Source organism: Petromyzon marinus, unplaced genomic scaffold (genome assembly GCF_048934315.1).
Source record: "Petromyzon marinus isolate PM22_M1 ecotype Great Lakes invasive population unplaced genomic scaffold, UKy_Petmar_22M1.pri1.0 PM_Scaffold_4, whole genome shotgun sequence".
In the NCBI taxonomy this organism is placed as follows: Eukaryota; Metazoa; Chordata; class Hyperoartia; order Petromyzontiformes; family Petromyzontidae; genus Petromyzon; species Petromyzon marinus.
Window position 1 is genome coordinate 4,013,555 of NW_027423390.1, and position 27,210 is coordinate 4,040,764.

At 55.3% G+C, this 27,210-nt stretch overlaps 1 protein-coding gene across 6 annotated transcripts in view; it reads right to left on the reverse strand.

Annotated features, from left to right (window-relative positions):
* Nucleotides 1-3,683: 3,683 nt before the first annotated feature.
* Nucleotides 3,684-27,210, reverse strand: part of LOC142905306 (muscleblind-like protein 3) — a 31,909-nt gene continuing 8,382 nt past the window's right edge. For 2 of the 6 annotated variants that reach the window (XM_076064349.1, XM_076064351.1), the window contains exons 2-10: nt 18,639-18,672; nt 16,832-17,251; nt 13,570-13,737; nt 12,320-12,547; nt 10,078-10,470; nt 9,128-9,179; nt 8,333-8,371; nt 8,058-8,146; nt 3,684-4,779 (exon numbers count right to left, since the gene is read on the reverse strand). In XM_076064349.1, coding sequence (XP_075920464.1) covers nt 4,768-4,779; nt 8,058-8,146; nt 8,333-8,371; nt 9,128-9,179; nt 10,078-10,470; nt 12,320-12,547; nt 13,570-13,737; nt 16,832-17,134 — 1,284 coding nt within the window. In that variant the 5' untranslated portion in view covers nt 17,135-17,251; nt 18,639-18,672 and the 3' untranslated portion in view covers nt 3,684-4,767. Of the gene's footprint in view, nt 4,780-8,057; nt 8,147-8,332; nt 8,372-9,127; nt 9,180-10,077; nt 10,471-12,319; nt 12,548-13,569; nt 13,738-16,831; nt 17,252-18,585; nt 18,673-22,231; nt 26,231-27,210 lie in introns of those variants that run through there. The other 4 variants (XM_076064348.1, XM_076064350.1, XM_076064353.1 and 1 more) reach the window with 3 other exon arrangements.

Here is a 27,210-nt window from a genome sequence, read left to right on the forward strand (position 1 = left end):
GAGTCTATAGGGTCAATGTGAGTCTATAAGGTCATTGTGAGTCTATAGGGTCAATGTGAGTCTATAGGGTCAATGTGAGTCTATAGGGTCAATGTAAGTCTATGGGGTCAATGTGAGTCTATGGGATCAATGTAAGTCTATAGGGTCAATGTGAGTCTATAGGGTCAATGTGAGTCTATAGGGTCAATGTAAGTCTATAGGGTCATTGTAAGTCTATGGGGTCATTGTGAGTCTATAGGGTCAATGTGAGTCTATAGGGTAATTGTGAGTCTTTAGGGTAAATGTGAGTCTATGGGGTCATTGTGAGTCTATAGGGTCAATGTGAGTCTATAGGGTTATTGTGAGTCTTTAGGGTCAATGTAAGTCTATAGGGTCAATGTGAGTCTATAGGGTAATTGTGAGTCTTTAGGGTAAATGTGAGTCTATAGGGTCAATGTGAGTCTATAGGGTCAATGTAAGTCTATAGGGTCAATGTAAGTCTATGGGGTCAATGTGAGTCTATAGGGTCAATGTGAGTCTATGGGGTCAGTCTATAGGGTCAATGTGAGTCTATGGGGTCAATGTAAGTCTATAGGGTCAATGTGAGTCTATGGGGTCATTGTGAGTCTATAGGGTCAATGTAAGTCTATAGGGTCAATGTGAGTCTATGGGGTCATTGTGAGTCTATAGGGTAAATGTAAGTCTATAGGGTAATTGTGAGTCTATAGGGTCAATGTAAGTTTATAGGGTCAATGTGAGTCTATGGGGTCAATGTAAGTCTATAGGGTCAATGTAAGTCTATAGGGTCAATGTGAGTCTATAGGGTCAATGTAAGTCTATAGGGTCAATGTAAGTCTATAGGGTCAATGTAAATCTATGGGGTCAATGTGAGTATATGGGGTCAATGTAAGTCTATAGGGTCAATGTGAGTCTATGGGGTCAGTCTATAGGGTCAATGTGAGTCTATGGGGTCAATGTGAGTCTATAGGGTCAATGTGAGTCTATGGGGTCAATGTGGGTCTATAGGGTCAATGTAAGCCTATAGGGTCAATGTGAGTCTATGGGGTCAATGTAAGTCTATAGGGTCAATGTGAGTCTATGGGGTCAATGTGAGTCTATAGGGTCAATGTGAGTCTATAGGGTCAATGTAAGTCTATAGGGTCAATGTGAGTCTATGGGGTCAATGTAAGTCTATGGGGTCAATGTGAGTCTATGGGGTCAATGTGAGTCTATAGGGTCAATGTAAGTCTATGGGGTCAATGTAAGTCTATGGGGTCAATGTGAGTCTATGGGGTCAATGTGAGTCTATAGGGTCAATGTAAGTCTATAGGGTCAATGTAAGTCTATAGGGTCAATGTAAGTCTATGGGGTCAATGTGAGTCTATAGGGTCAATGTGAGTCTGTAGGGTCAATGTGAGTCTATGGGGTCAATGTAAGTCTATAGGGTCAATGTAAGTCTATGGGGTCAATGTGAGTCTATAGGGTCAATTTAAGTCTATAGGGTCAATGTAAGTCTATAGGGTCAATGTAAGTCTATTTGGTCAATGTAAGTCTATGGGGTCAATGTGAGTCTATGGGGTCAATGTGAGTCTATAGGGTCAATGTGAGTCTATGGGGTCAATGTGAGTCTATAGGGTCAATGTAAGTCTATAGGGTCAATGTAAGTCTATAGGGTCAATGTGAGTCTATAGGGTCAATGTAAGTCTATGGGGTCAATGTGAGTCTATAGGGTCAATGTGAGTCTATAGGGTCAATGTAAGTCTATAGGGTCAATGTAAGTCTATAGGGTCAATGTGAGTCTATAGGGTCAATGTAAGTCTATGGGGTCAATGTGAGTCTATGGGGTCAATGTGAGTCTATGGGGTCAATGTGAGTCTATGGGGTCAATGTGAGTCTATGGGGTCAATGTGAGTCTATAGGGTCATTGTAAGTCTATGGGGTCAATGTGAGTCTATGGGGTCAATGTGAGTCTATGGGGTCAATGTGAGTCTATGGGGTCAATGTGAGTCTATAGGGTCAATGTGAGTCTATGGGGTCAATGTAAGTCTATGGGGTCAATGTAAGTCTATAGGGTCAATGTAAGTCTATAGGGTCAATGTAAGTCTATGGGGTAAATGTAAGTCTATAGGGTCAATGTGAGTCTATAGGGTCAATGTGAGTCTATGGGGTCAATGTTTAAACCTGTGAAGGGGTCTTGGTTTGCGCAGAGGTGTGTGAAGAGGTGCGATTGTGAAGTACATTACGTTACACACGCTACGTACGCATTCTACGTGCGCATGTACACACGTGTACACGCCGCACGTGTACACGCCGCACGTGTACACGCCGCACGTGTACACGCCGCACGTGTACACGCCGCACGTGTACACGCCGCACGTGTACACGCCGCACGTGTACACGCCGCACATGTACACGCCGCACGTGTACACGCCGCACGTGTACACGCCGCACGTGTACACGCCACACGTGTACACGCCACACGTGCGGCCACTCGAGCGTCCGTTGCATCCCGACAGTCGTCTGTGCGTGTTTAGAATCGTGACAACTTTAAAAAAATTAAAGATTGTTCCACCCTCCCTCCCTCTCCACCCCGCCCCTCCACCCCCCTCCACCCCTCCCCTCCACCCCCCTCCGCCCCGCCCCTCTCCACCCCCTCTCCGCCCCGCCCCTCTCCGCCCCCGTCTCCCAACGCGTGGTGGCTGCTTCTCTCTCCCCGGCCCCGCCTGAACCCCCCACCCACACACCCGGCCGGCCTCCCTCAACGTAGTGCAAACGGGGGGGGGGGGTGGCTGAGGGCACGTGACGTCCGCTACGTCACAGTGTCCTCCCTCCTCACTCCGGATTGGTCGCCGCAAGTCACCTGATCGATTCCCTCGTCTCCTCCCTCCACCAATAGGCACTCCTCGTCGTCGTCGTCACACCTTGTGCAAATAATCCTCGATTCCGATTGGTCGCTTGCAACCGATTGAGTTTCTAACGAGCTCGGCATTTCGCCGCCACGGCAACCTCGTCCTCACCGCCACGGCAACCTCGTCCTCACCGCCACGGCAACCTCGTCCTCACCGCCACGGCAACCACGTCGTCATCGCCACGGCAACCACGTCATCATCGCCACGGCAACCTCGTCCTCACCGCCACGGCAACCACATCCTCACCGCCACGGCAACCTCGTCCTCACCGCCACGGCAACCTCGTCCTCACCGCCACGGCAACCACGTCGTCATCGCCACGGCAACCACGTCGTCATCGCCACGGCAACTTCGTCACCGCCGCCACGGCAACCTCGTCCTCATCGCCACGGCAACCTCGTCGTCCTCACCGCCACCACGACAACCGCGCCGTCGTCGCCTCGGCAACCGCGTCGTCATCGCCTCGGCAACCGCGTCGTCGTCGCCACGGCAACCGCGTCGTCGTCGCCACGGCAACCGCATCGTCGTCGCCAATGGCAGCGGTTTGGAGGCCGTTTGCGGTTCCAATGTAAATGTGCAGTCTGTGGGCGCTACCACCCCCCTCAGGCCAAACGCCGTCAATCACCACCACCACACCACCATCACCACCACCACCACCATCACCACCACCACCATCACCACCACCACCACACCACCACCACCACCACCACACCACCACCACCATCACCACCACCATCACCACCACCACCACCACCACACCACCACCACACCACCCCGGCACCCGTGAACATGAAGCCCTTTTACACTTTGTACTCGTACACTTGAAGAAAAAATAAACAAAATAAAGCTAACCGTGCACCGTCCACGCCCACCGCCAAACCGGACATCTTTGATTCCATCTCCACTTGGGAGGTCCCCCCCCACTCCCTCCCCCCCCCTCTCTCTCTGTGTGCACGCAAGAGAGAGGCGGAGTGATCCCGTGACCCTGTGGGCACGGTGACCCCCTGCGGGAGCCACAAAGACTCCTCTCTGGCATGCGCGACGATGCCCCGCGGCCTGCTCTCGAATCTCTCTTCCTCATCGCCCCCCCCCCCGCCACGTCGGCGGTAAATCCACCCCCCACCGTCGCGGCTGGCCGCCGGGCCACAATCCTCTCGCTGCACCGGCGCCGGTCCACCAACCCCACAAAGCCGCCACTAGCTCCACCCTGGAGTCTCCGTGGGGGGTTGGAGGGCGAGCGGATACCGGGGCTGGTTGCGTGGGTTGGCTGGGGCCTCACGGGGGGCCTCCTTCTCTGCCTGCCCAGCGGCCCCCGCGCTGGCGCAGCCGGCGGGGGCCGAGGGAGGGGCCGTCCCTCTCCCTGGCGTTTGGGCTCCCGGGGTGGGCGGGGGGTCGCCCAGGCTACCGGTAGCCGGCACCGGTCGCCGGCACCGGTAGCTTGTGGTGCCGGAGGTCCCGGCGCCGGCGCCGGTCGCTGGAGGTGCCGGTGCCCCCATGTGGCTGGCCGTGCCGGAGCCCCCGGTCGCTGGCACCGGTCGCTGGCGGAGCTCCCGGTCGCTGGCGGAGCCCCCGGTCGCTGGTGGAGCTCCCGGTCGCTGGTGGAGCCCCCGGTCGCTGGCACCGGTCCCTGGCCGTGCCGGAGTCCCCCGGTTGGTCGCGTGGCAGAAGAGCCGGGCCGGTGGTTGGGGGGAGCGAGCGGGGAGCTGCCACCGGCACCGCCGCCGCCGCCGCGACTGATGATCTCCAAAAGTGCCGACGGTAAAGTTTGGGCGCTGACGGCCCGATCTTCGTAGCCAGAATAGTTTTTATATTTTTTTGCAGATTTTTATTGTCGTATATATTTAATATTTACTCTTGTTGCGCTTATTAATTAATTCATTCATTGAATGATCTGTTGAGAGGCGGGAGGGAGGGGGGTACATGAGACGGAGGTTACAGAGACATCAACGCGTGGTTCACAACCACAGAGATGAGGGTACTCTTTGGTTCTATTGGGTAAAGTCACGTAGGTAAAAAATAAAATAACAAAAATCACGACGTTTCGGCCAAAACACAAGCGGCCTTCATCAGGTGAAGGGACTAGACTGTCTGGAGGACAGCGCTGGAGTGAGAGAAGCCACGCTCAGATCGCGACCTTTAAGCTGTGTGAGAAGAAACAAAGCGCCTTGACAAAGGAATTAGCATAGAATTTAGCATTGAAATGGCTGAGTGATTAGCTTGTAACTGGTCACAGAAATAGCTATGTTAAAGTCAGAGCATACACATCCACAGAGGCACCTAGTACTCATCAAACAGGAGAATTTAGCGAAACACAACCACGCTCAGACAGCGGACCTTTAAACTGTGTGCGAGCAAACAAGGTGTCCTGACAAAGAAATTAGCATAAAAATTAGCATTTGATTGGCCGATTTTAGGAAAAGGTGGTGTACGTGCCGGTGGACTTGCCGTTTGGCGCGGGGGGGGGGGGGGGGTAGGGGGAGTTTACCTATTGATGGTGTGAAAAGGGAATTTATAAGAGCTGTGAAAGTTTGGGGTACCACTACTTGAAAAAATATACTGTACCATTGAAATTAGTTTAATGTTTAGTTCGATTTAGAACATCTTTCCAATGGTTGCTTAATTTGAAACCATCTCCTCGGTTGAAATTGTGTCTGTGTTTGTAGATCTGAATTGCCTCGTGAACAAATCTCTGATAAAAACCCGTGGGTTTGCAAAGGACCTTGGTATCGGAGAAAATTATATCGTGATCACCCACAGCGTTGTAACAGTGATCAGCCACGGCAGAAGAATTCGTTTTGCCGTGTTTCAAATCTGATTTGTGCTCGCGAATTCGGTCAGAGACATGTCGTTTCGTCTCCCCGATATAGCAATCACCGCAGGTACAACTCAATTTGTAAACCCCGGGGTACTGTAAGTCAGGAATGACATCCTTCACGGATGGGATCAGATCACGAATTTTGTGTACTGTATTGAACCGGACCTGGATCTTGTGTTTGTTTAGAATTTTGGAAATCTTTTTAGTAACGCCTGCTATATATGGAAGTGTGATGGTTTTGACCGGAGTATCAGGTGGTTGTTTCTGTATGGAGGGAGAGACAGCTTGGCGGATGGTACGGTCAGAGTAACCATTCCTTTTGAGGGCCATGTGTACATGTTTTAATTCACTGGTCAGGTGGTGTTGGTCCGAAATGCAATGAGCCCTATGGTATAAAGTTTTGATGAGATAATTATTTTGGGCTGGGTGGTGGTGGGAATAAGGTTTCAAGTAGGAATCTGTGTGGGTGGGTTTCCTGTAGACAGAATGCCCCAATGAGCCATCAGGTCTCCTCTCAAACAGAACATCTAAGAATGGTAGCTTGCCATCTTTCTCCACTTCCATGGTGAATTTGATGGCGGGATGTCTGGAATTGATGTGGTGTAGGAAAAGGTTCAGATGCCATCCAGACTTCCACCCTCAGACCTTCCCTGTGGAAGAGATATGTGGATGACACTTTCATCATTTGGCCACATGGCCTCCCAGCTTAAAGGTCCGTGGTCTGGGCGTGGTTGTGTTTCGCTAAATTCTCCTGTTTGATTTGTACTAGGTGCCTCGGTGAATGTATATGCTCTGACTTTAACATAGCTATTTCTGTGACCAGTTACAAGCTAATCACTCAGCTATTTCAATGCTAAATTCTATGCTAATTCCTTTGTCAAGGGGTGCCTCTGCGGATGTGTATACTTTAACTTAGCTATTTCAATGCTAAATTCTATGCTAATTCCTTTGTCAAGGTGTGCCTTTGCGGATGTGTATGCTTTAACTTTAACATAGCCATTTCTGTGACCAGTCACAAGCTAATCACTCAGCCATTTCAATGCTAAATTATATGCTAATTCCTTTGTCAAGGCGCTTTGTTTCTTCTCACACAGCTTAAAGGTTGTGATCTGAGCGTGGCTTTTTCACTCCAGCGCTGTCCTCCAGACAGTCTCGTCCCTTCACCTGATGAAGGCCGCTTGTGTTGTGGCCGAAACGTCGTGATTTTTGTTATTTCATTTTTTACCTACGTGACTTTACCCAATAGAACCAAAGAGTATGGATCCTTGCAGTCACAAAAGCTTTAAATCTAGAAGAGATGAGGGTGTTCACAATGGCCGGGTCAGAGACACTGAGAGTCTGGGTTCAAGCCCTGGGTCTGGGTGTCTCTCTCTCTCTCTCTGTGTCTCTCTCTCTGTGTATCTCTCTCTGTGCCTCTCTGTGTCTCTCTCTCTGTGTGTCTCTCTCAGGGTGTTCACAATGGCCGTGTCGGCTGGGATGCTGGGTTCGAGCCCTGGGTCTGGGTGTCTCTCTCTCTCTCTGTGTCTCTCTCTCTGTCTCTCTCTCAGGGTGTTCACAATGGCCGTGTCGGCTGGGATGCTGGGTTCGAGCCCTGGGTCTGGGTGTCTCTCTCTCTCTCTGTGTCTCTCTCTCTGTGTCTCTCTCTCTCTGTGTCTGTCTCAGGGTGTTCACAATGGCCGTGTCGGCTGGGATGCTGTGTTCGAGCCCTGGGTCTGGGTGTCTCTCTCTCACTCTGTGTCTCTCTCTGTGTCTCTCTCTCTCTGTGTGTCTCTCTCAGTGTGATCACATTGGCCGTGTCGGCTGGGATGCTGGGTTCGAGCCCTGGGTCTGGGTGTCAGATGAGACGATGGTTCTGTTTTGGATGAGTTAATGAATCAGCGGCAACACTCCTAGCGGCCGTGGTGCTGCAAGCGGCTGTTAACTACCTCGCCTGGCCTACAGGAGGTCGTGGGTTCAATCCCGACCCTGACGCCTGCTGCTGCTGCTGTATTTTTGGAATCTGCGTGTCTCTCTCATCATCACGGTGGCTGTGAGAAGTTAACTACCTCGCCTGGCCTACAGGAGGTCGTGGGTTCAATCCCGACCCCTGACGCCTGCTGCTGCTGTATTTTTGCATTCTCTCTCCCCTCCGCAATGTCGAATCGGCGTCACGACGCGTTTCAAGGGTAGTTGGCTCCCGCTATGAATGTCCACGCGACCATCAGCCGCTCCGCTGAGCTGCTGCCAATTTGCCACGGCCCAGGGTCGATCCTAGCGACGTAGAAGCTCGGCATTGGGCCCTGATTTGACTTGTAAAATAAGAAAACATGTCCACGTGGTGTGGATGTTTGTGGTGAAGGGGTGGTTGCCTTAACCTGGTTGGCCGTTGCCATGAAGGGCACGGTGCTGGGCGACGTGGTTGTCGTGGAGATGGAGGCAGGCGTGCCAGCGTGCATCATGGGAACTGTGACATCATCATCATCGTCGTCAGCGTCGTCACAGTCGCCATCACCACCACCACCACCATCATCATCATCAAAGTTATTCTTGCATTTAAACAAATTTCATCTGCAGTAAAATTACAGTCTCCCCGAGTCTCACCCCAGACTCTGACCCGGAGACCCGGTCCCCTTATAGCCGCGAGACGTACCAATGTTCCCACTCCCGGGGGCCATGCAGAAGATTGATGCTGAAGGACCATTCCAAGTGGGAGAGAGACACGGGGGGGGGGGGGGGGGGAGACAGGTAACGAATCTCAGTGGATTGTGGGTGAGGTTACGCAACAACGATCTGGTCAAGTCCGTGTCATTAACAGCCCTCCACCACCCGGTGCAGGCAAACAAATTAAGATAGCCGCGTGTTTACAAACTGTGATCATGTCAGCGACTATCCCAGCCGTATTTCAGCATCTCTCACTCGCTCGCCCATCCACCCACTCACCCACCCACTCACCCACTCACCCACCCACCCACTCACCCACCCACTCACCCACCCACCCACTCACCCACCCACTCACCCACCCACCCACTCACCCACCCACCCACTCACCCACCCACCCACCCACTCACCCACCCACCCACCCACTCACCTACCCACCCACTCACCCACCACGCCACCCACCCCCCCCACCCACCCACCCCCCCACCACGCCACCCACCCCCCCACCACGCCACCCACCCCCCCACCCACCCCCCCACCACCCCCCCACCACGCCACCCACCCACCACCCCCCCACCACACCACCCACCCACCACCCCCCCACCACGCCACCCACCCACCACCCCCCCACCACGCCACCCACCCACCACCCCCCCACCACGCCACCCACCCACCACCCCCCCACCACGCCACCCACCCACCACCCCCCCACCACGCCACCCACCCACCACCCCCCCACCACGCCACCCACCCACCACCCCCCCACCACGCCACGGGGTTCCGCTACCTGGGTGCAGGAACGCCGCCTGCTGGGGGACGACGGCGTAGCCAGCCAGGGCCTGGGGACAACACCACGTGACACCACGTGACACCACGTGACTCACCACGTGACACTCACCGTGACACTCACCACGTGACACTCACCACGTGACACTCACCACGTGACACTCACCACGTGACACTCACCGTGACACCGTGACACTCACCACGTGACACTCACCACGTGACACTCACCACGTGACACTGTGAAACTCACCACGTGACACTCACCACGTGACACTCACCGTGACACTCACCACGTGACACTCACCGTGACACTCACCGTGCCACTCACCGTGACACTCACCACGTGACACTCACTGTGACACTCACCACGTGACACTCACTGTGACACTCACCGTGACACTCACCACGTGACACTCACCACGTGACACTCACCACGTGCCACTCACCGTGACACTCACCGTGACACTCACCACGTGACGCTCACCACGTGACACTCACCACGACACTCACCACGTGACACTCACTGTGACACTCACCACGTAACACTCACCGTGACACTCACCGTGACACTCACCACGTGACACTCACCGTGACACTCACCACGTGACACTCACCGCGCCACTCACCACGACACTCACTGTGACACTCACCACGTGACACTCACCACGTGACACTCACCACGACACTCACCACGTGACACTCACTGTGACACTCACCACGTGACACTCACCACGTGACACTCACCACGACACTCACCACGACACTCACTGTGACACTCACTGTGACACTCACCACGTGACACTCACCACGTGACACTCACCACGTGACACCGTGACACTCACCACGTGACACTCACCACGACACTCACCACGTGACACTCACCCCGTGACACTCACCACGTGACACCGCACGTCAATCCCGCACTCCCCCACCCTCCCACTCCCCACCCACCATAGCAGTGACAGCAGCTGCCGCCTGCTGCTGCTGCTGCTGGTGGTGGTGGTGGTGTAGGAGCTGCTGCTGCTGCTGCTGGTGGTGGTTGTGGCCAGCAGCGAAGAGGAAGTGCTGCTGCTGCTGCTGTTGCTGCTGCTGCTGCTGCTGCGCCGCCTTGAGCCTGGCCTGCAGGTGAGGCGGCGGGTGGAAGTAGCGGCAGCGCTCCCTGCAGCACCGGCCCCTCACGTGGTCCATGCACACCGTCACCGCACCGCCACCGCCACCGGCACCGCCGCAGGAGGAGGAGGAGGGGTCGGCAGGGGCCGCCGTGCCGCTCTCGGCAGCCGGGTGAGCAAAGCGGCACTCCGACTCACCCCGGCAGCAGCTGCCACGCAGGAACTCGCGGCACACCTGGGCCAGGGGAGCCGGGGAGGGGGGGGGGTGAGGAGGTGAGGGGGGTGAGGAGGTGAGGGGGGTGAGGAGGTGAGTGGGCGAGGAGATGTTGACCACCCCGCCTGGTATACACGGGAGGCCGTGGGTTCAATCCCGAGCCTGACCAGGCCTGCTGCTGTATCTTTTAAATCTCTCGTCGTCATCGTCGTCGTCGTCATCATCGCAGCGGCGAGATGTTCACTACCTCGGACTTCGTCACACGCCACCCTGGTGGGTCACATGGCCCCTGGGTCACATGGTCCCTGGGTCACATGGCCCCTTGGTCACATGGCCCATTGGTCACATGGTCCCTGGGTCACATGACCCCTTGCTCACATGGCCCCTGGATCACATGGTTCCTGGGTCACATGGCCCCTTGGTCACATGGTCCCTGGGTCACATGACCCCTTGGTCACATGGCCCCTGGGTCACATGGCCCCTTGGTCACATGGCCCCTTGGTCACATGGCCCCTGGGTCACATGACCCCTGGGTGACATGGCCCCTGGGTGACATGGCCCCTGGGTCACATGGCCACTGGGTCACATGGCCCGTGGGTCACATGGCCCCTGGGTCACATGACCCCTTGGTCACATGGCCCCTGGGTCACATGGCCCCTTGGTCACATGGCCCCTTGGTCACATGGCCCCTGGGTCACATGACCCCTGGGTGACATGGCCCCTGGGTGACATGGCCCCTGGGTCACATGGCCACTGGGTCACATGGCCCGTGGGTCACATGGCCCCTGGGTCACATGACCCCTTGGTCACATGGCCCCTGGGTCACATGGCCCCTTGGTCACATGCCACCCTGGGTCACACGGCCCCTGGATCACATGGCCCCTTGGTCACATGGCCCCTGGGTCACATGGCCCCTGGGTCACGCGGCCCCTGGGTCACATGGCCCCTGGGTCACATGGCCCCTGGGTCACGCGGCCCCTGGGTCACATGGCCCCTGGATCACATGGCCCCTGGATCACATGGCCCCTTGGTCACATGGTCCCTGGGTCACATGACCCCTTGCTCACATGGCCCCTGGATCACATGGTCCCTGGGTCACATGGCCCCTTGGTCACATGGCCCCTTGGTCACATGGCCCCTGGGTCACATGACCCCTGGGTGACATGGTCCCTTGGTCACATGGCCCCTTGGTCACATGGCCCCTGGGTCACATGACCCCTGGGTGACATGGTCCCTGGGTGACATGGCCCCTGGGTCACATGGCCACTGGGTCACATGGCCCGTGGGTCACATGGCCCCTGGGTCACATGACCCCTTGGTCACATGGCCCCTGGGTCACATGGCCCCTTGGTCACACGCCACCCTGGGTCACACGGCCCCTGGATCACACGGCCCCTTGGTCACATGGCCCCTGGGTCACATGGCCCCTGGGTCACGCGGTCCCTGGGTCACATGGCCCCTGGGTCACATGGCCCCTGGGTCACGCGGCCCCTGGGTCACATGGCCACTGGGTCACATGGCCCGTGGGTCACATGGCCCCTGGGTCACATGACCCCTTGGTCACATGGCCCCTGGGTCACATGGCCCCTTGGTCACATGGCCCCTGGGTCACATGGCCCCTGGGTCACGCGGCCCCTGGGTCACGCGGCCCCTGGGTCACATGGCCCCTGGGTCACATGGCCCCTGGGTCACATGGCCCGTGGGTCACACGGCCCCTGGGTCACACGGCCCCTTGGCCACATGGACCCTGGGCCACATGGCCCCTGGGTCACACGGTCCCTGGGTCACATGGCCCCTGGGTCACATGGCCCCTGGGTCACACGACCCCTGGGCCACACGACCCCTTGGTCACACGGCCCCTGGGCCATACCTCGAGGCGGTCTGTGCGGGGTGCCGCGTGCAGAGCCTGCAGGTGGCCCGGGGGGCCCCCCCCGCCGCCCACCGGCAGGACGACGCCGGCACCCCCGGGGGGCGGCAGGAGGTCGTGCGGGACCAGGCCCAGGCCTGGAGGCACGGGGCCCAGGTAAGGGCCGAAACCCTGGGGCCCGGCGCCCGCCCCTGGGGAGCCCAGGCCCAGACCAGCGCCGAAAGGAAAGATCTGAGGAGGAGGAGGAGGCAGACAGAGAGAGACACTCACTCACTTACTCACTTACTCACTCAACTACTCACCTACTCACTCACTCATACACTCACTCACTCACTTTCTCACTCACCCACTCACCTACTCACTCACCCACTCACCTACTCACTCATACACTCACTCACTCACTCATCCATTCACTCACCCACTCACCCACTCACCCACTCACTCACTCACTCACCCACTCAATCAATCACTCACTCACTCACTTACTCACTCACTCACCCACTCACTCACCCACTCACCCACTCACTCATCCACTCACTCAATCACTCACCTACTCACTCACCCACCCACTCACTCACTCAATCACTCACCCACTCACCCACTCACTCACTCATCCACTCACTCACTCACTTACCCATCCACTCCATCACTCACTCAATCACTCACCCACCCACTCAATCACTCACTCAATCACTCACTCAATCACTCACTCAATCACTCAATTACTCACTCAATCAATCACTCACTCACTCACTTACCCACCCACTTAATCACTCACTCACTCACCCACCTAATCACTCACTCAATCACTCACTCACCCACTCACTCACCCACTCACTTACCCACCCATTCAATCACTCACCCACCCACGCACTCAATCACTCACTCACTTTACCCACCCACTCAATCACTCACTCACCCACCCACTCAATCACTCACTCACTCACCCACGGCACTCAATCACTCACTCAATCACTCACTCACTCACTCACCCACTCACCCATTCAATCACTCACCCACCCACCCACGTACTCACTCACTCATTCACTCACCCACCCACTCAGCCATCCACCCACTCACTCAGCCATCCATCCACCCACCCACCCACTCATCCATCCACCCACCCCACCCAGAAATCCCATGCACCCACTGACCCACTCACCCATTCACCCACCCACCCACTCACCCTCTCACCCACTGACCCACCCACTCACCCACCCCAGGCCACTCACCATCCCGTTGACAACACTCACCAGGGACTGCATGGGCTGACCAGGCAGTACGGCCGGTCCGGCCAGGCTGTGCATCTGCTGGGTGAGCAGCTTCTGCTGGATGAGATTGTTCCTCCCGTTGATCTCCAACTGCGTCTTCAGGTGTGGCGGCGGGTGCAGGTACTTGCAGTTCTCCCTGGTGCAACGGCCCTGCAGGACAGATGGGACGGTGATCGCCGCTCGCTCCGAGCCGCGAGTGGGCGGGCGGGCGGGCGGGCGAGTCGGCTCATGGGTTTGTAATTACCAACACGCTGTTCCCGCATCGGCGCATCCACACAACATCGTGGGTGCACGCCGGGTCCAAGCGAGAACATCTGCTGGACTACGTAGTGACGGACCGGCGGATGCGAGCCCATGTCCTTGACACCAGGACCTACCGTGGAGCTGATCTGCCCTCTGACCATCGACTAGTCATCTGTAAGATGCGCCTGCCATTCTTCCGCTCTGGTGGTGGGTGTACACCCAGGACCCCATTCCGACCTAAAGTGGCCTGGTCTCAGTTATCTGATGAAAGTTGCAAGCGAGAATTTCATCATCGCTTGCGGCTGGGGTTGGCATCGTCCCCCACTCCTCCTGCTGTCGAGGGTAAATGGGCGAGGTTTAGGACTGTCACTCATGCAGCTGCATTGGCTGCTTTGGGTACGCGGTCCAGACCTCCCCAGAGACCCTGGCTGACAGAGGAGGTGTTCAGGATATTTGAGAAAAAGCGACAGGCCCACTGTCATGGGCTACAGAATCCCACGTGAGAGAATGAGGAGGCTTACCGCAGCCTTCGCTCGGAGGTTCGGAGAGCCGTGAGGCGCTGCAAGGATGGGTGGTGGTCGCGGGTTGCTGAGGAGATGGAGTCTGCCTCAGTGGCCCGCGATCACAAATCTCTATTTAACTCCATCAAAAAAGTAACCTGCAGTGCCACACCTATTCCCATCATTTGGGGAAAAAACGGTGATCCAATCTCCGACCCCCAGGAACAGGTTTGCAGATTTGCTGAGAATTTCTGTGAGGTCCTGGGGGAGGGAAAATCCCTCAGCCAGGAAAACATCATGGGACAAATGGGGATGACCCTGCTGAGGCTGTGGTGCCTGCGAGTGGCTGGCTGAGGTGCCATCTGTTCAGGAAGTACTGAGGGCGATCCAGAGTCTGAGACCAGGAAAGGCAGCGGGCAGAGATGATCTCCCAAGCGAAATGCTGAGGGAGGGTGGCGTTTGTGCACAGACTGCCCAATATGACATCATAACAACAGTCTGGACCACTGGACGGGTTCCGCAGGATTGGAAGGATGCCCTGGTGGTCCCCCTCTTTAAGAAGGGGGATCGCACAGACTGTAACAACTACAGGGGCATCTCACTCCTCAGTGTGCCGGGAAAGGTCCTGGCAAGGATTATTCAACATCGCCTCGCCAGGCACGCTGAGGAGAGGCTTGCGGAGCCCCAATGCGGTTTCAGGAAAGGGCGGTCCTGCACAGATGCCATATTTTCTGTCCGTCTGCTGCAGCAGAGGTGTAGGGAATTCCAGCAAGATCTACATCTCTGCTTTATTGACCTGGTCAAGGCCTATGATACCATCAGTAGGCCTATGCTCTGGGTTGTTCTTCGTGCTTTTGGAGTTCCTGACCCTCTGCTCACGATCATTAAGGACCTTCATGATGGTGAGCAGGCCTGGGTAAAACTACGTGGCCGGGAGTCAGAGCCATTCCCTGTACACCTTGGGGTGCGACAGGGATGTCCTCTGGCTCCCACATTACTTAACATCTATTTTGACCACGTAGTTCGTGAAGCCTTCAATAGCTGTACCGGGGGAATCTCCATATGGTACAGATATAATGGGAGGCTGATCGATGCCCGGGTACGGTCAAGGGATGGCTCCCTATTGCTCAACCACGTTATGTATGCTGATGATTTGGTAATAGCTGCTCAGTCAGAGGAGGAGTTGGAGATGCTGCTGCTGAGACTGGAGCGTGCCACTAAGAGGTGGGGCCTTACCATCAGCCCCACCAAAACTAAGCACCTGCCTGGGTATTTTGTACCATCGGACACTCCACCCCCACAACTCCCAATCGGTGATGGGGCAGTTGTGGAGAGAGTGGAGAGTTTCCCATACCTGGGCAGTGTGCTTATGACTGGCTCCAGTATAACAGCAGAGGTCTCACTCCGAATCAGTCGAGCAGCAATATCTTTTCATCGGTTGCGTAACGCTGTGTGGAAGCTACCTGGTCTGTCGCTCCGCACTAAGCTTCAGGTCTTCTTGGCCACGGTCATTCCCTCCCTTCTCTACGCTTGTGAAACGTGGACCCCCCTAATGAAACATCTTCGCCGGTTAGAAACATTTAGGCTGGCCTGCCTACGATCCATCCTGGGTTTAACCAGACTGGATTGTGTGAGGAGCTCACAAATCCTTGAAAGATCTGGGCAAGGTCCCATCGGTGAGCTCCTCCGGCGGGCAAGGCTGCGATGGCTGGGTCACGTAGCCCGCATGCCCAGCCACCGCATGCCGAAACAGCTTTTGTTCGGCCGGATTGAGGGGGCTAAGCGGGTGCGGCACGGGCTAGAGAAGAGATGGAGTGATGTGGTACAGGAGGACGTGGAGCTGAGTGGACTTGCCGATGACTGGTACCAGCGGTGTCAAGATCGGCCTCTGTGGAGGAGGCTCGTGAAGGACGCTACTGGGCAGTTGGAGGCAGTCGCCCTCCAACAACAACGGAGGACGGAGGAGCGACGCTCAGAACAACGAGCGGAGCGCCGGGTGGCTAAAGCACAGCAGGTTGGCACAGTAGGGGGCACAGGTGGTGCATCAGCCAGTCATCTCAGTCAGTCGACCCGTGGCACCTGGGTCTGCCCCGTGACCTCTTGCCAGCGGGCGTTCGACACTTCACGTGGCCTCAGGGTGCACATAGCCTGGCACAAGCGTCGTGGTGACGTCACCGCCACTTAGTGGCGAATGGCGGTTGTTGTTGTTGTGTGTGCGAGTGTGTGTGAGTGTGTGTGAGTGTGTGAGCGAGTGTGTGAATGTGTGTGTGAGTGTGTGAGCGAGTGTGTGAGTGCGTGTGAGTGTGTGTGTGTGAGTGCGAGTGTGTGTGTGTGTGTGTGAGCGAGTGTGTGAGTGTGTGTGTGAGTGTGTGAGCAAGTGTGTGAGTGCGTGAGCGAGTGTGTGTGAGTGCGTGCGAGTGTGTGAGTGTGTGTGAGCGCGTGAGTGTGAGTGTGTGTGTGCGAGTGTGCGAGTGTGTGCGGGCGTGCGTGCGCGGGCTCGCCTTGAGCGAGTCGAAGCAGGCGGTGACGCGGCCGCCCTCCACGTGGCACGCCGCTGGGGGGTGGGCAAAGCGGCAGTCGGCGTGGGGCCGCGTGCAAGCCCCCCGCTGGAACTCACGGCACACCTCCAGCGTGAGCCAGCGGGGGTCGCGGGCCGCGTCGCGCACCACAGCCACCGCCTGCTGCTGCTGCTGCTGGTGGTGCTGGTGCTGGTGCTGCTGGTGGTGCTGGTGCTGGTGCTGCTGGTGGTGGTGGTGGTGCGCCACCAGTGACGGAGACAGTGACGGAGACGGCACCGCCTCCATGCCCTCCTCCTCCTCCACTCCTCCTCCACTCCTCCTCCACTCCACCTCCACTCCACCTCCACTCACGCCACTCCGCCTCCACGCCTCCTCCTCCTCCGCTCACCGCTCACCGCTCACCTAGAGGCCCCCAACTCAGTGAGGCTTGAGCGGTGGTTGAGAGAAAATGGCGATGACGGTGGTGGTGGTGGCGGCGGTGGTGGCGGTGATGGTGACGATAGTGTTGGTGATGATGATGGTGATGGTGACGGTCCGGCAAAAACAAGCCCCTACCTCCACGTGGTGCCGGACGGGCAACGCTGTGGTGGGCAGTGCCGTGGGCGGAGGGCCAACTGAGATTGGCCCCTCCCCTCATGGCGTCTGTGACCACCACAGTGGCTAAACGGGGGCTCTGGACGCGTGCGGGGGGCTGGTGACCCCTCCACCTTCAATAAATTACCACTAAACCACGTGAAACATAAATAAGCTTGTGCCGGAGGCCCCGGGGGGCCCGGCGTCTATGACGTCTCCTGGCCAAACCCCAATTGGCGGAGCCAGGAGATTGAATATCTACCCTCGGGGCTCCTCCAGAAACAACAAAAAACCACTTCGTGTGGCCACGTGGAATGTTCCAACGCTCACTGCGGAGGAGAGGCTGCCACTCCTCTGTCGGGAGCTGGACCGGTACCGCCTGGATCTCTGTGGCATTCAGGAGGTCTGGTGGACCAGTTCTGGCTCCGGCCACCAAGAGGGGTGGACAGTCCTCTACTCGGGGCAGGAGACCACCAAACAACAGGGTGTGGCTCTTCTTCTGAACAAAATAATGAAGGGGGCGTGGGAGCGTGGCGGTGAAGTGTGGGAAGCTGTAAGCCCCAGGCTACTTTGGGCTCGCCTTCCAATCAACCGGAGGCGAGGAGTGGTGGTCGTGGTTACTTATGCCCCCACCGAAGACGAACATCCGTGGAGGGATGCAGGCAAGGCCGATGAGTCGGATGCCTTCTATGACCTCCTGTCACAGGTGCTGGCTAAAGTGGCCCCTCGGGATAGAGTCATCTTGTAGGGTGACTTCAATGCCCGAGTTGGTCATGATACTGGCACCTGGTCTGGAGTGATTGGAAGGCATGGGCCAGATCAGCTCAATAACAACGGTTGGAGGCTGCTAGATTTTTGTGCAGCCCATGGGCTTGTAATCACCAACACGCTGTTCCGGCATCGGCGCATCCACACAACATCATGGATGCATGCCGGGTCCAAGCAAGAACATCTGCTGGACTGCATAGTGACGGACCAGCGGATGCGAGCCCATGTCCTTGACACCAGGACCTACCGTGGAGCTGATCTGCCCTCTGAACAGAGAACCCGGAGTAAAATCCACGCGACCACCACGGGGAGACAGAAAGAAAGACACAAACTCAAAATAAACAGCAGCAGCAGCAGGCGTCAGGGTCGGGATGGTACCGCGACCTCCTGCGTACCAGGCGAGGTAGTCAACATCCGGGCACATGGGGAGCTGTAGCTGGTGACTTACACTGACAAGCCCTTGATGCAGACTTCGTGGTGACCTGGAACACAGGAAGGGTTGGGGTTTGCGCACGCCTGTTACACGCCTGTTACACACACGCGTGTTACGCACGTGTTACACACACGCACGTTACACACGCGTGTTACACACATGTTACACGCACGTTACACACACGCACGTTACGCACGCGTGTTACGCACGTGTTACACACACGCCTGTTACACACACGTGTTACACACACGCACGTTACACATACGCACGTTACGCACACGCGCGTTACACACGTTACACACGCGTGTTACACACATGTTACACACACGCACGTTACACACACGCACGTTACACACACGAACGTTACGCACGCGTGTTACACACATGTTACACACACGCACGTTACACACGCGTGTTAGACACGTGTTACACATACGCACGTTACGCACGCGTTACGCACATGTTACACACACGCACGTTACACACGCGTGTTACACACGCGTGTTACGCACGTTACACACACGCACGTTACACACAGAGAGAGATACACAGAGAGAGACACACAGAGACACAGAGAGACACACAGAGAGAGACACACAGAGAGAGAGACACAGAGAGAGACACACAGAGAGAGACACACAGAGAGACACACACAGAGAGACACACGCAGAGAGACACACAGTGACACACAGAGAGAGACACAGAGAGACACACAGAGAGACACACAGAAAGACACACACAGAGAGACACAGAGAGAGAGACACACAGAGACACAGAGAGAGACAGAGAGAGACACACAGAGAGACACACAGAGAGACACACACAGACACAGAGAGAGACACACACAGAGACACAGAGAGAGACAGAGAGACACACAGAGACACACAAAGAGAGACACACATAGAGACACAGAGAGACAGAGAGAGAGACACAGAGAGAGACACACAGAGAGACACAGAGAGATGGACACACAGAGAGACACACAGAGAGAGACACACAGAGACACACAGAGAGACACACAGAGAGACACACACAGAGAGACACACACACAGAGACACAGAGACACACAGAGAGAGACACACAGAGAGACACACACAGAGAGACACACAGAGACACACAGAGACACACACAGAGAGACACACAGAGACACACAGAGACACACAGAGACACACAGAAACACACAGAGAGACACAGAGACACACACAGAGAGACACACAGAGAGAGACACACAGAGACACACAGAGAGACACACACAGAGACACAGAGAGACACAAAGACACACAGAGAGACACAGAGAGACACACAGAGAGACACAGAGACACACAGAGACACACAGAGAGACACAGAGAGACACACAGAGAGACACAGAGAGACAGGCAGTGACTGACACAGCCCACTGCAGTCTTAGCCCAGCTACACCCAGCAGTGTCGTCATCATCATCAGCAGTGTCGTCATCATCATCAGCAGTGTCGTCATCATCAGCAGCAGTGTCATCATCAGCAGTGTCATCATCATCAGCAGTGTCATCATCATCAGCAGTGTCATCATCATCAGCAGCAGTGTCGTCATCATCATCAGCAGTGTCGTCATCATCATCAGCAGTGTCGTCATCATCAGCAGCAGTGTCATCATCAGCAGTGTCATCATCATCAGCAGTGTCATCATCATCAGCAGTGTCATCATCATCAGCAGCAGTGTCGTCATCATCATCAGCAATGTCGTCAACATCATCAGCAGTGTCATCATCAGCAGTGTCATCATCATCATCAGCAGCAGTGTCATCATCAGCAGTGTCGTCATCATTATCAGCAGTGTCGTCATCATCAGCAGTGTCATCATCAGCAGTGTCGTCATCATCAGCAGCAGTGTTATCATCATCAGCAGTGTCATCAACATCAGCAGCAGTGTCGTCATCATCATCAGCAGTGTCATCATCATCATCAGCAGTGTCATCAACATCATCAGCAGTGTCATCATCATCAGCAGTGTCGTCATCATCATCAGCAGTGTCGTCATCATCAGCAGTGTCGTCATCATCATCAGCAGTGCCATCATCAGCAGTGTCATCATCAGCAGTGTCATCATCATCAGCAGTGTCATCATCATCAGCAGCAGTGTCGTCATCATCAGCAGTGTCGTCATCATCAGCAGCAGTGTCGTCATCATCAGCAGTGTCATCATCATCAGCAGCAGTGTCGTCATCATCAGCAGCAGTGTCATCATCAGCAGTGTCGTCATCATCATCAGCAGTGTCGTCATCATCAGCAGCAGTGTCGTCATCATCATCATCAGCAGTGTCGTCATCATCATCAGCAGTGTCGTCATCATCAGCAGTGTCGTTATCATCATCAGCAGTGTCGTTATCATCATCAGCAGTGTCGTTATCATCATCAGCAGCGTCGTCATCATCATCAGCAGCAGTGTCGTCATCATCAGCAGCAGTGTCGTCATCATCAGCAGTGTCGTCATCATCATCAGCAGTGTCGTTATCATCATCAGCAGTGTCGTCATCATCAGCAGCAGTGTCGTCATCATCAGCAGCAGTGTCGTCATCATCAGCAGTGTCGTCATCATCATCAGGAGTGTCGTCATCATCATCATCAGTGTCATCATCAGCAGTGAGTACCCTTCACACTGTATCAGCAGTGTCATCATCATCAGCAGTCTCATCATCAGCAGTGTCATCATCAGCAGTATCATCGTCATCATCAGTGTCATCATCAGCAGTGAGTACCCTTCACACTGTATCAGTAGTGTCATCATTATCAGCAGTGTCATCATCATCAGCAGTGTCATCATCATCATCAGCAGTGTCATCATCAGCAGTGAGTACCCTTCATACTGTATCAGCAGTGTCATCATCAGCAGTGTCACCATCATCAGCAGTGTCATCATCAGCAGCAGTGTCATCATCATCATCAGCAGTGTCGTCATCATCATCAGCAGTGTCATCATCAGCAGCAGTGTCATCATCATCAGCAGCAGTGTCATCATCATCAGCAGTGTCATCAACATCATCAGCAGTGAGTACCCTTCACACTGTAGTTGCAGCAGCATCATCATCATCAGCAGCGTCATCATCATCAGCAGCAAATAGTAAGTAAACTTCATACTGTAGTAGTAGCAGCATCATCATCATCAGCAAAGACTTAATACCCTTCACACTGTAGTAGTAGCAGCATCATCATCATCAGTGTTATCATCATCAGCAGTGTCGTCATCATCATCAGTGTTATCATCATCAGCAGTGTCATCATCATCAGCAGTGTCGTCATCATCATCAGCAAATAGTAAGTAAACTTCATACTGTAGTAGTAGCAGCATCATCATCATCAGCAAAGACTTAATACCCTTCACACTGTAGTAGTAGCAGCATCATCATCATCAGTGTTATCATCATCAGCAGTGTCGTCATCATCATCATCAGTGTTATCATCATCAGCAGTGTCATCATCATCAGCAGTGTCGTCATCATCATCAGCAAATAGTAAGTAAACTTTACACTGTAGTAGTAGCAGCATCATCATCAGTGTTATCATCATCAGCAGTATCATCATCATCAGCAGCGTCATCATCATCAGCAGCAAATAGTAAGTAAACTTCATACTGTAGTAGTAGCAGCATCATCATCATCAGCAGCAGTACCCCGTGAGAACCCTTCATGCTATCAGTATTATCAGCAGCAGGATCAGCACGGGCAGCGTGATGACCATGATCATGATGATGATCATGATGATGATCATGATCATCATCAGCAGCGCTCTTCGTGCTGCCCGTGGCGGAGGCGTCCACCACGCGGGTGGCGCTGCAGTGACGGAGTGGGCGTGGGGGTGTGGGCGTGTGTATGTGTGTGTATGTATGTGTGTATGTATGTGGGTGTGTGTATGTGTGTGTGTATGTGTGGGTATGTGTGTATATGTGTATGTGTGTGGGTGTGTGTATGTGTGTGTGTATGTGTGTGTGTATGTATGTGTGTGTGTATATGTGTGGGTGGGTGTGTATGTGTGTATGTGTGTGTATGTGTGCGTGTATGTATGTGTGGGTGTGTGTGTATGTGTGTGTATATGTGTGTGGGTGTGTGTCTGTGTCTGTGGGTGTGTGTGGTTGTGTGTGTCTATGTGTGTGGGTGTGTGTGGGTATGTGGGCCTCCCCTAGGTCGACTCAGCCTAAAATGAGTACCTGGTGCGGTGTGTAAACATTGCCACTAGGGAGACAAAGGCGGTCGGGCGTGGTGCTGGCCACCCACCCCCTTGTGTACTGTTCCAGCCTCCGTAGGTGCTCGCTCACAGCACTTGCCCCTACAGTCTGTCAAGGCTATACGGGGGATCTTTTTTGTGTGTGTGGGTGTGTGTCTGTGTGGGGAGTGGTGGGTGTAGTGGTTAGCGCTACGCTGCGCTATGAACCCAGCGACCCGGGTTTGATTCCCGCTCACGGCCAGCACCGGTGACGATTATCTGAACCGGTCCTGGGCCTCCCCTAGGTCGACTCAGCCTCAAATGAGTACCTGGTGCGGTGTGTAGTAAACATCGCCACTGGGGAGACAAAGGCGGCCGGGCGTGGTGCTGGCCACCCACCCCCTCGTGTGCCTTGCCGGCCTTCACAGGTGCTGCTCGCTAACAGCACTTGCCCCTGCAGCCTGTTACAGGCTATACGGGTGATCTTTGTCTCTGTATATGTATTCGATTATAATTGTGCATGCGATACGATAGTGATTGCACAGTGTACGTACAATAGCTGTGTATGTGTCAATAATAATCATCATCATGAATAATTCTATATTATTATACAGCGTGTGTGTGTGTGGGCTTCACTCACACATTCGCGTCCAATCAGAAGCTGGAAACCCAGACAGACTTCACCATTACACTTCAGCAGGGGGGGGGGGGGGAAACTCCCAGACGGACTAAACCATTAATACACGGAGGGGTGACCCTGAGGGGTTAGACCATCAACACGAGGGGTGACCCAGAGGGGTTAGACCATCACCACGAGGAGGGGTGACCCAGAGGGGTTAGACCATCACCACGAGGGGTGACCCAGACGGACTAAACCATTAATACACGGAGGGGTGACCCAGAGGGGTTAGACCATCACCACGAGGAGGGGTGACCCAGAGGGGGTAGACCATCACCACGAGGGGTGACCCAGAGGGGTTAAACTATCACCACGAGGGGTGACCCAGACGGGTTAGACCATCACCACGAGGGGTGACCCAGAGGGGTTAAACCATCACCACGAGGGGTGACCCAGAGGGGTTAAACTATCACCACAAGGGGTGACCCAGACGGGTTAGACCATCACCACGAGGAGGGGTGACCCAGAGGGGTTAGACCATCACCACGAGGAGGGGTGACCGAGAGGGGTTAGACCATCACCACGAGGGGTGACCCAGAGGGGTTAAACTATCACCACGAGGGGTGACCCAGACGGGTTAGACCATCACCACGAGGAGGGGTGACCCAGAGGGGTTAGACCATCACCACGAGGAGGGGTGACCCAGAGGGGTTAGACCATCACCACGAGGGGTGACCCAGAGGGGTTAGACCATCACCACGAGGAGGGGTGACCCAGAGGGGTTAGACCATCACCACGAGGGGTGACCCAGAGGGGTTAGACCATCACCACGAGGGGTGACCCAGAGGGGTTAGACCATCACCACGAGGGGTGACCCAGAGGGGTTAGACCATCACCACGAGGGGTGACCCAGAGGGGTTAGACCTTCACCACGAGGGGTGACCCAGAGGGGTTAGACCATCAACACGAGGGGTGACCCAGAGGGGTTAGACCATCACCACGAGGGGTGACCCAGAGGGGTTAGACCATCACCACGAGGGGTGACCCAGAGGGGTTAGACCATCACCACGAGGGGTGACCCAGAGGGGTTAGACCATCACCACGAGGGGTGACCCAGAGGGGTTAGACCATCACCACGAGGGGTGACCCAGACGGGTTAGACCATCACCACGAGGGGTGACCCAGAGGGGTTAGACCATCACCAGGAGGGGTGACCCAGAGGGGTTAGACCATCAACATGAGGGGTGACCCAGCGGGGTTAGACCATCACCACGAGGGGTGACCCAGAGGGGTTAGACCATCACCACGAGGGGTGACCCAGAGGGGTTAGACCATCACCACGAGGGGTGACCCAGAGGGGTTAGACCATCACCACGAGGGGTGACCCAGAGGGGTTACACCATCACCACGAGGGGTGACCCAGACGGGTTAGACCATCACCACGAGGGGTGACCCAGACGGGTTAGACCATCAACACGAGGGGTGACCCAGAGGGGTTAAACCATCACCACGAGGGGTGACCCAGAGGGGTTAGACCATCACCACGAGGGGTGACCCAGAGGGGTTAGACCATCAACACGAGGGGTGACCCAGAGGGGTTAGACCATCACCACGAGGGGTGACCAAGAGGGGTTAGACCATCACCACGAGGAGGGGTGACCCAGAGGGGTTAGACCACCAACACGAGGGGTGATCCAGAGGGGTTAAACCATCACCACGAGGGGTGACCCAGAGGGGTTAGACCATCACCACGAGGAGGGGTGACCCAGAGGGGTTAAACCATCACCACGGGGGGTGACCTAGAGGGGTTAGACCATCACCACGAGGGGTGACCCAGAGGGTTTAGACCATCACCACGAGGAGGGGTGACCCAGAGGGGTTAGACCATCACCACGAGGAGGGGTGACCCAGAGGGGTTAGACCATCAACACGAGGGGTGACCCAGCGGGGTTAGACCATCACCACGAGGGGTGACCCAGAGGGGTTAGACCATCACCACGAGGGGTGACCCAGAGGGGTTAGACCATCACCACGAGGGGTGACCCAGACGGGTTAGACCATCACCACGAGGGGTGACCCAGACGGGTTAGACCATCACCACGAGGGGTGACCCAGAGGGTTTAGACCATCACCACGAGGAGGGGTGATCCAGAGGGGTTAGACCATCACCACGAGGAGGGGTGACCCAGAGGGGTTAGACCATCACCACGAGGGGTAACCCAGAGGGGTTAGACCATCACCACGAGGAGGGGTGACCCAGAGGGGTTAGACCATCACCACGAGGAGCGGTGACCCAGAGGGGTTAGACCATCACCACGAGGGGTGACCCAGAGGGGTTAGACCATCACCACGAGGGGTGACCCAGAGGGGTTAAACCATCACCACGAGGGGTGACCCAGAGGGGTTAGACCATCACCACAAGGAGGGGTGACCCAGAGGGGTTAGACCATCACCACGAGGAGGGGTGACCCAGAGAGGTTAGACCATCACCACGAGGGGTGACCCAGAGGGGTTAAACCATCACCACGAGGGGTGACCCAGAGGGGTTAGACCATCACCACGAGGGGTGACCCAGACGGGTTAGACCATCACCACGAGGGGTGACCCAGACGGGTTAGACCATCACCACGAGGGGTGACCCAGACGGGTTAGACCATCACCACGAGGGGTGACCCAGAGGGGTTAGACCATCACCACGAGGAGGGGTGACCCAGAGGGGTTAGACCATCACCACGAGGGGTGACCCAGAGGGGTTAGACAATCACCACGAGGAGGGGTGACCCAGAGGGGTTAAACCATCACCACGAGGGGTGAACCAGAGGGGTTAAACCATCACGAGGGGTGAACCAGAGGGTTAGACCATCATCACGAGGGGTGACCCAGAGGGGTTAGACCATCACCACGAGGGGTGACCCAGACGGGTTAGACCATCACCACGAGGGGTGACCCAGACGGGTTAGACCATCACCACGAGGGGTGAACCAGAGGGGTTAGACCATCACCACGAGGAGGGGTGACCCAGAGGGGTTAGACCATCACCACGAGGAGGGGTGACCCTGAGAGGTTAGACCATCACCACGAGGGGTGACCCAGAGGGGTTAGACCATCACCACGAGGAGGGGTGACACAGAGGGGTTAGACCATCACCACGAGGGGTGACCCAGAGGGGTTAAACCATCACCACGAGGAGGGGTGACCCAGAGGGGTTAGACCATCACCACGAGGAGGGGTGACCCAAAGGGGTTAGACCATCACCACGAGGAGGGGTGACCCAGACGGGTTAGACTTTTAATAAAGTGAAATAATTCGTTCCGGAAACGTGCTCATAATCCAAAGCATTCGTATATCAAAGCAAAATACCCCATAAGAAATAATGGAAACTCAGATGATTCGTTCCACAACCCAAAAATACTGTATTCATATAAAAATGATTTAATACGAATACCTTTTTTATATTTTTATTATTTAAATGTAATATAAAGCAATACAATTTATTAATAACATTTAATCGTGGCTGGTGTGAGGGAGACGAGAGAGAGGAGGAGGAGGGTTATTGTGTGGGACGACTTTCACTTGCAGTACAGTTACTAAAGAACAGTCACTACACTTGGACACAATATAAAAACATGCTTTACGCACACACACGTGGTCACAACACTATAGTACTGTAGTAAACAGTATACACGTGGTCACAATACTATAGTAAACAGTATATACGTGGTCACAACACTATAGTACTGTAGTAAACAGTATACACGTGGTCACAACACTATAGTACTATAGTAAACAGTA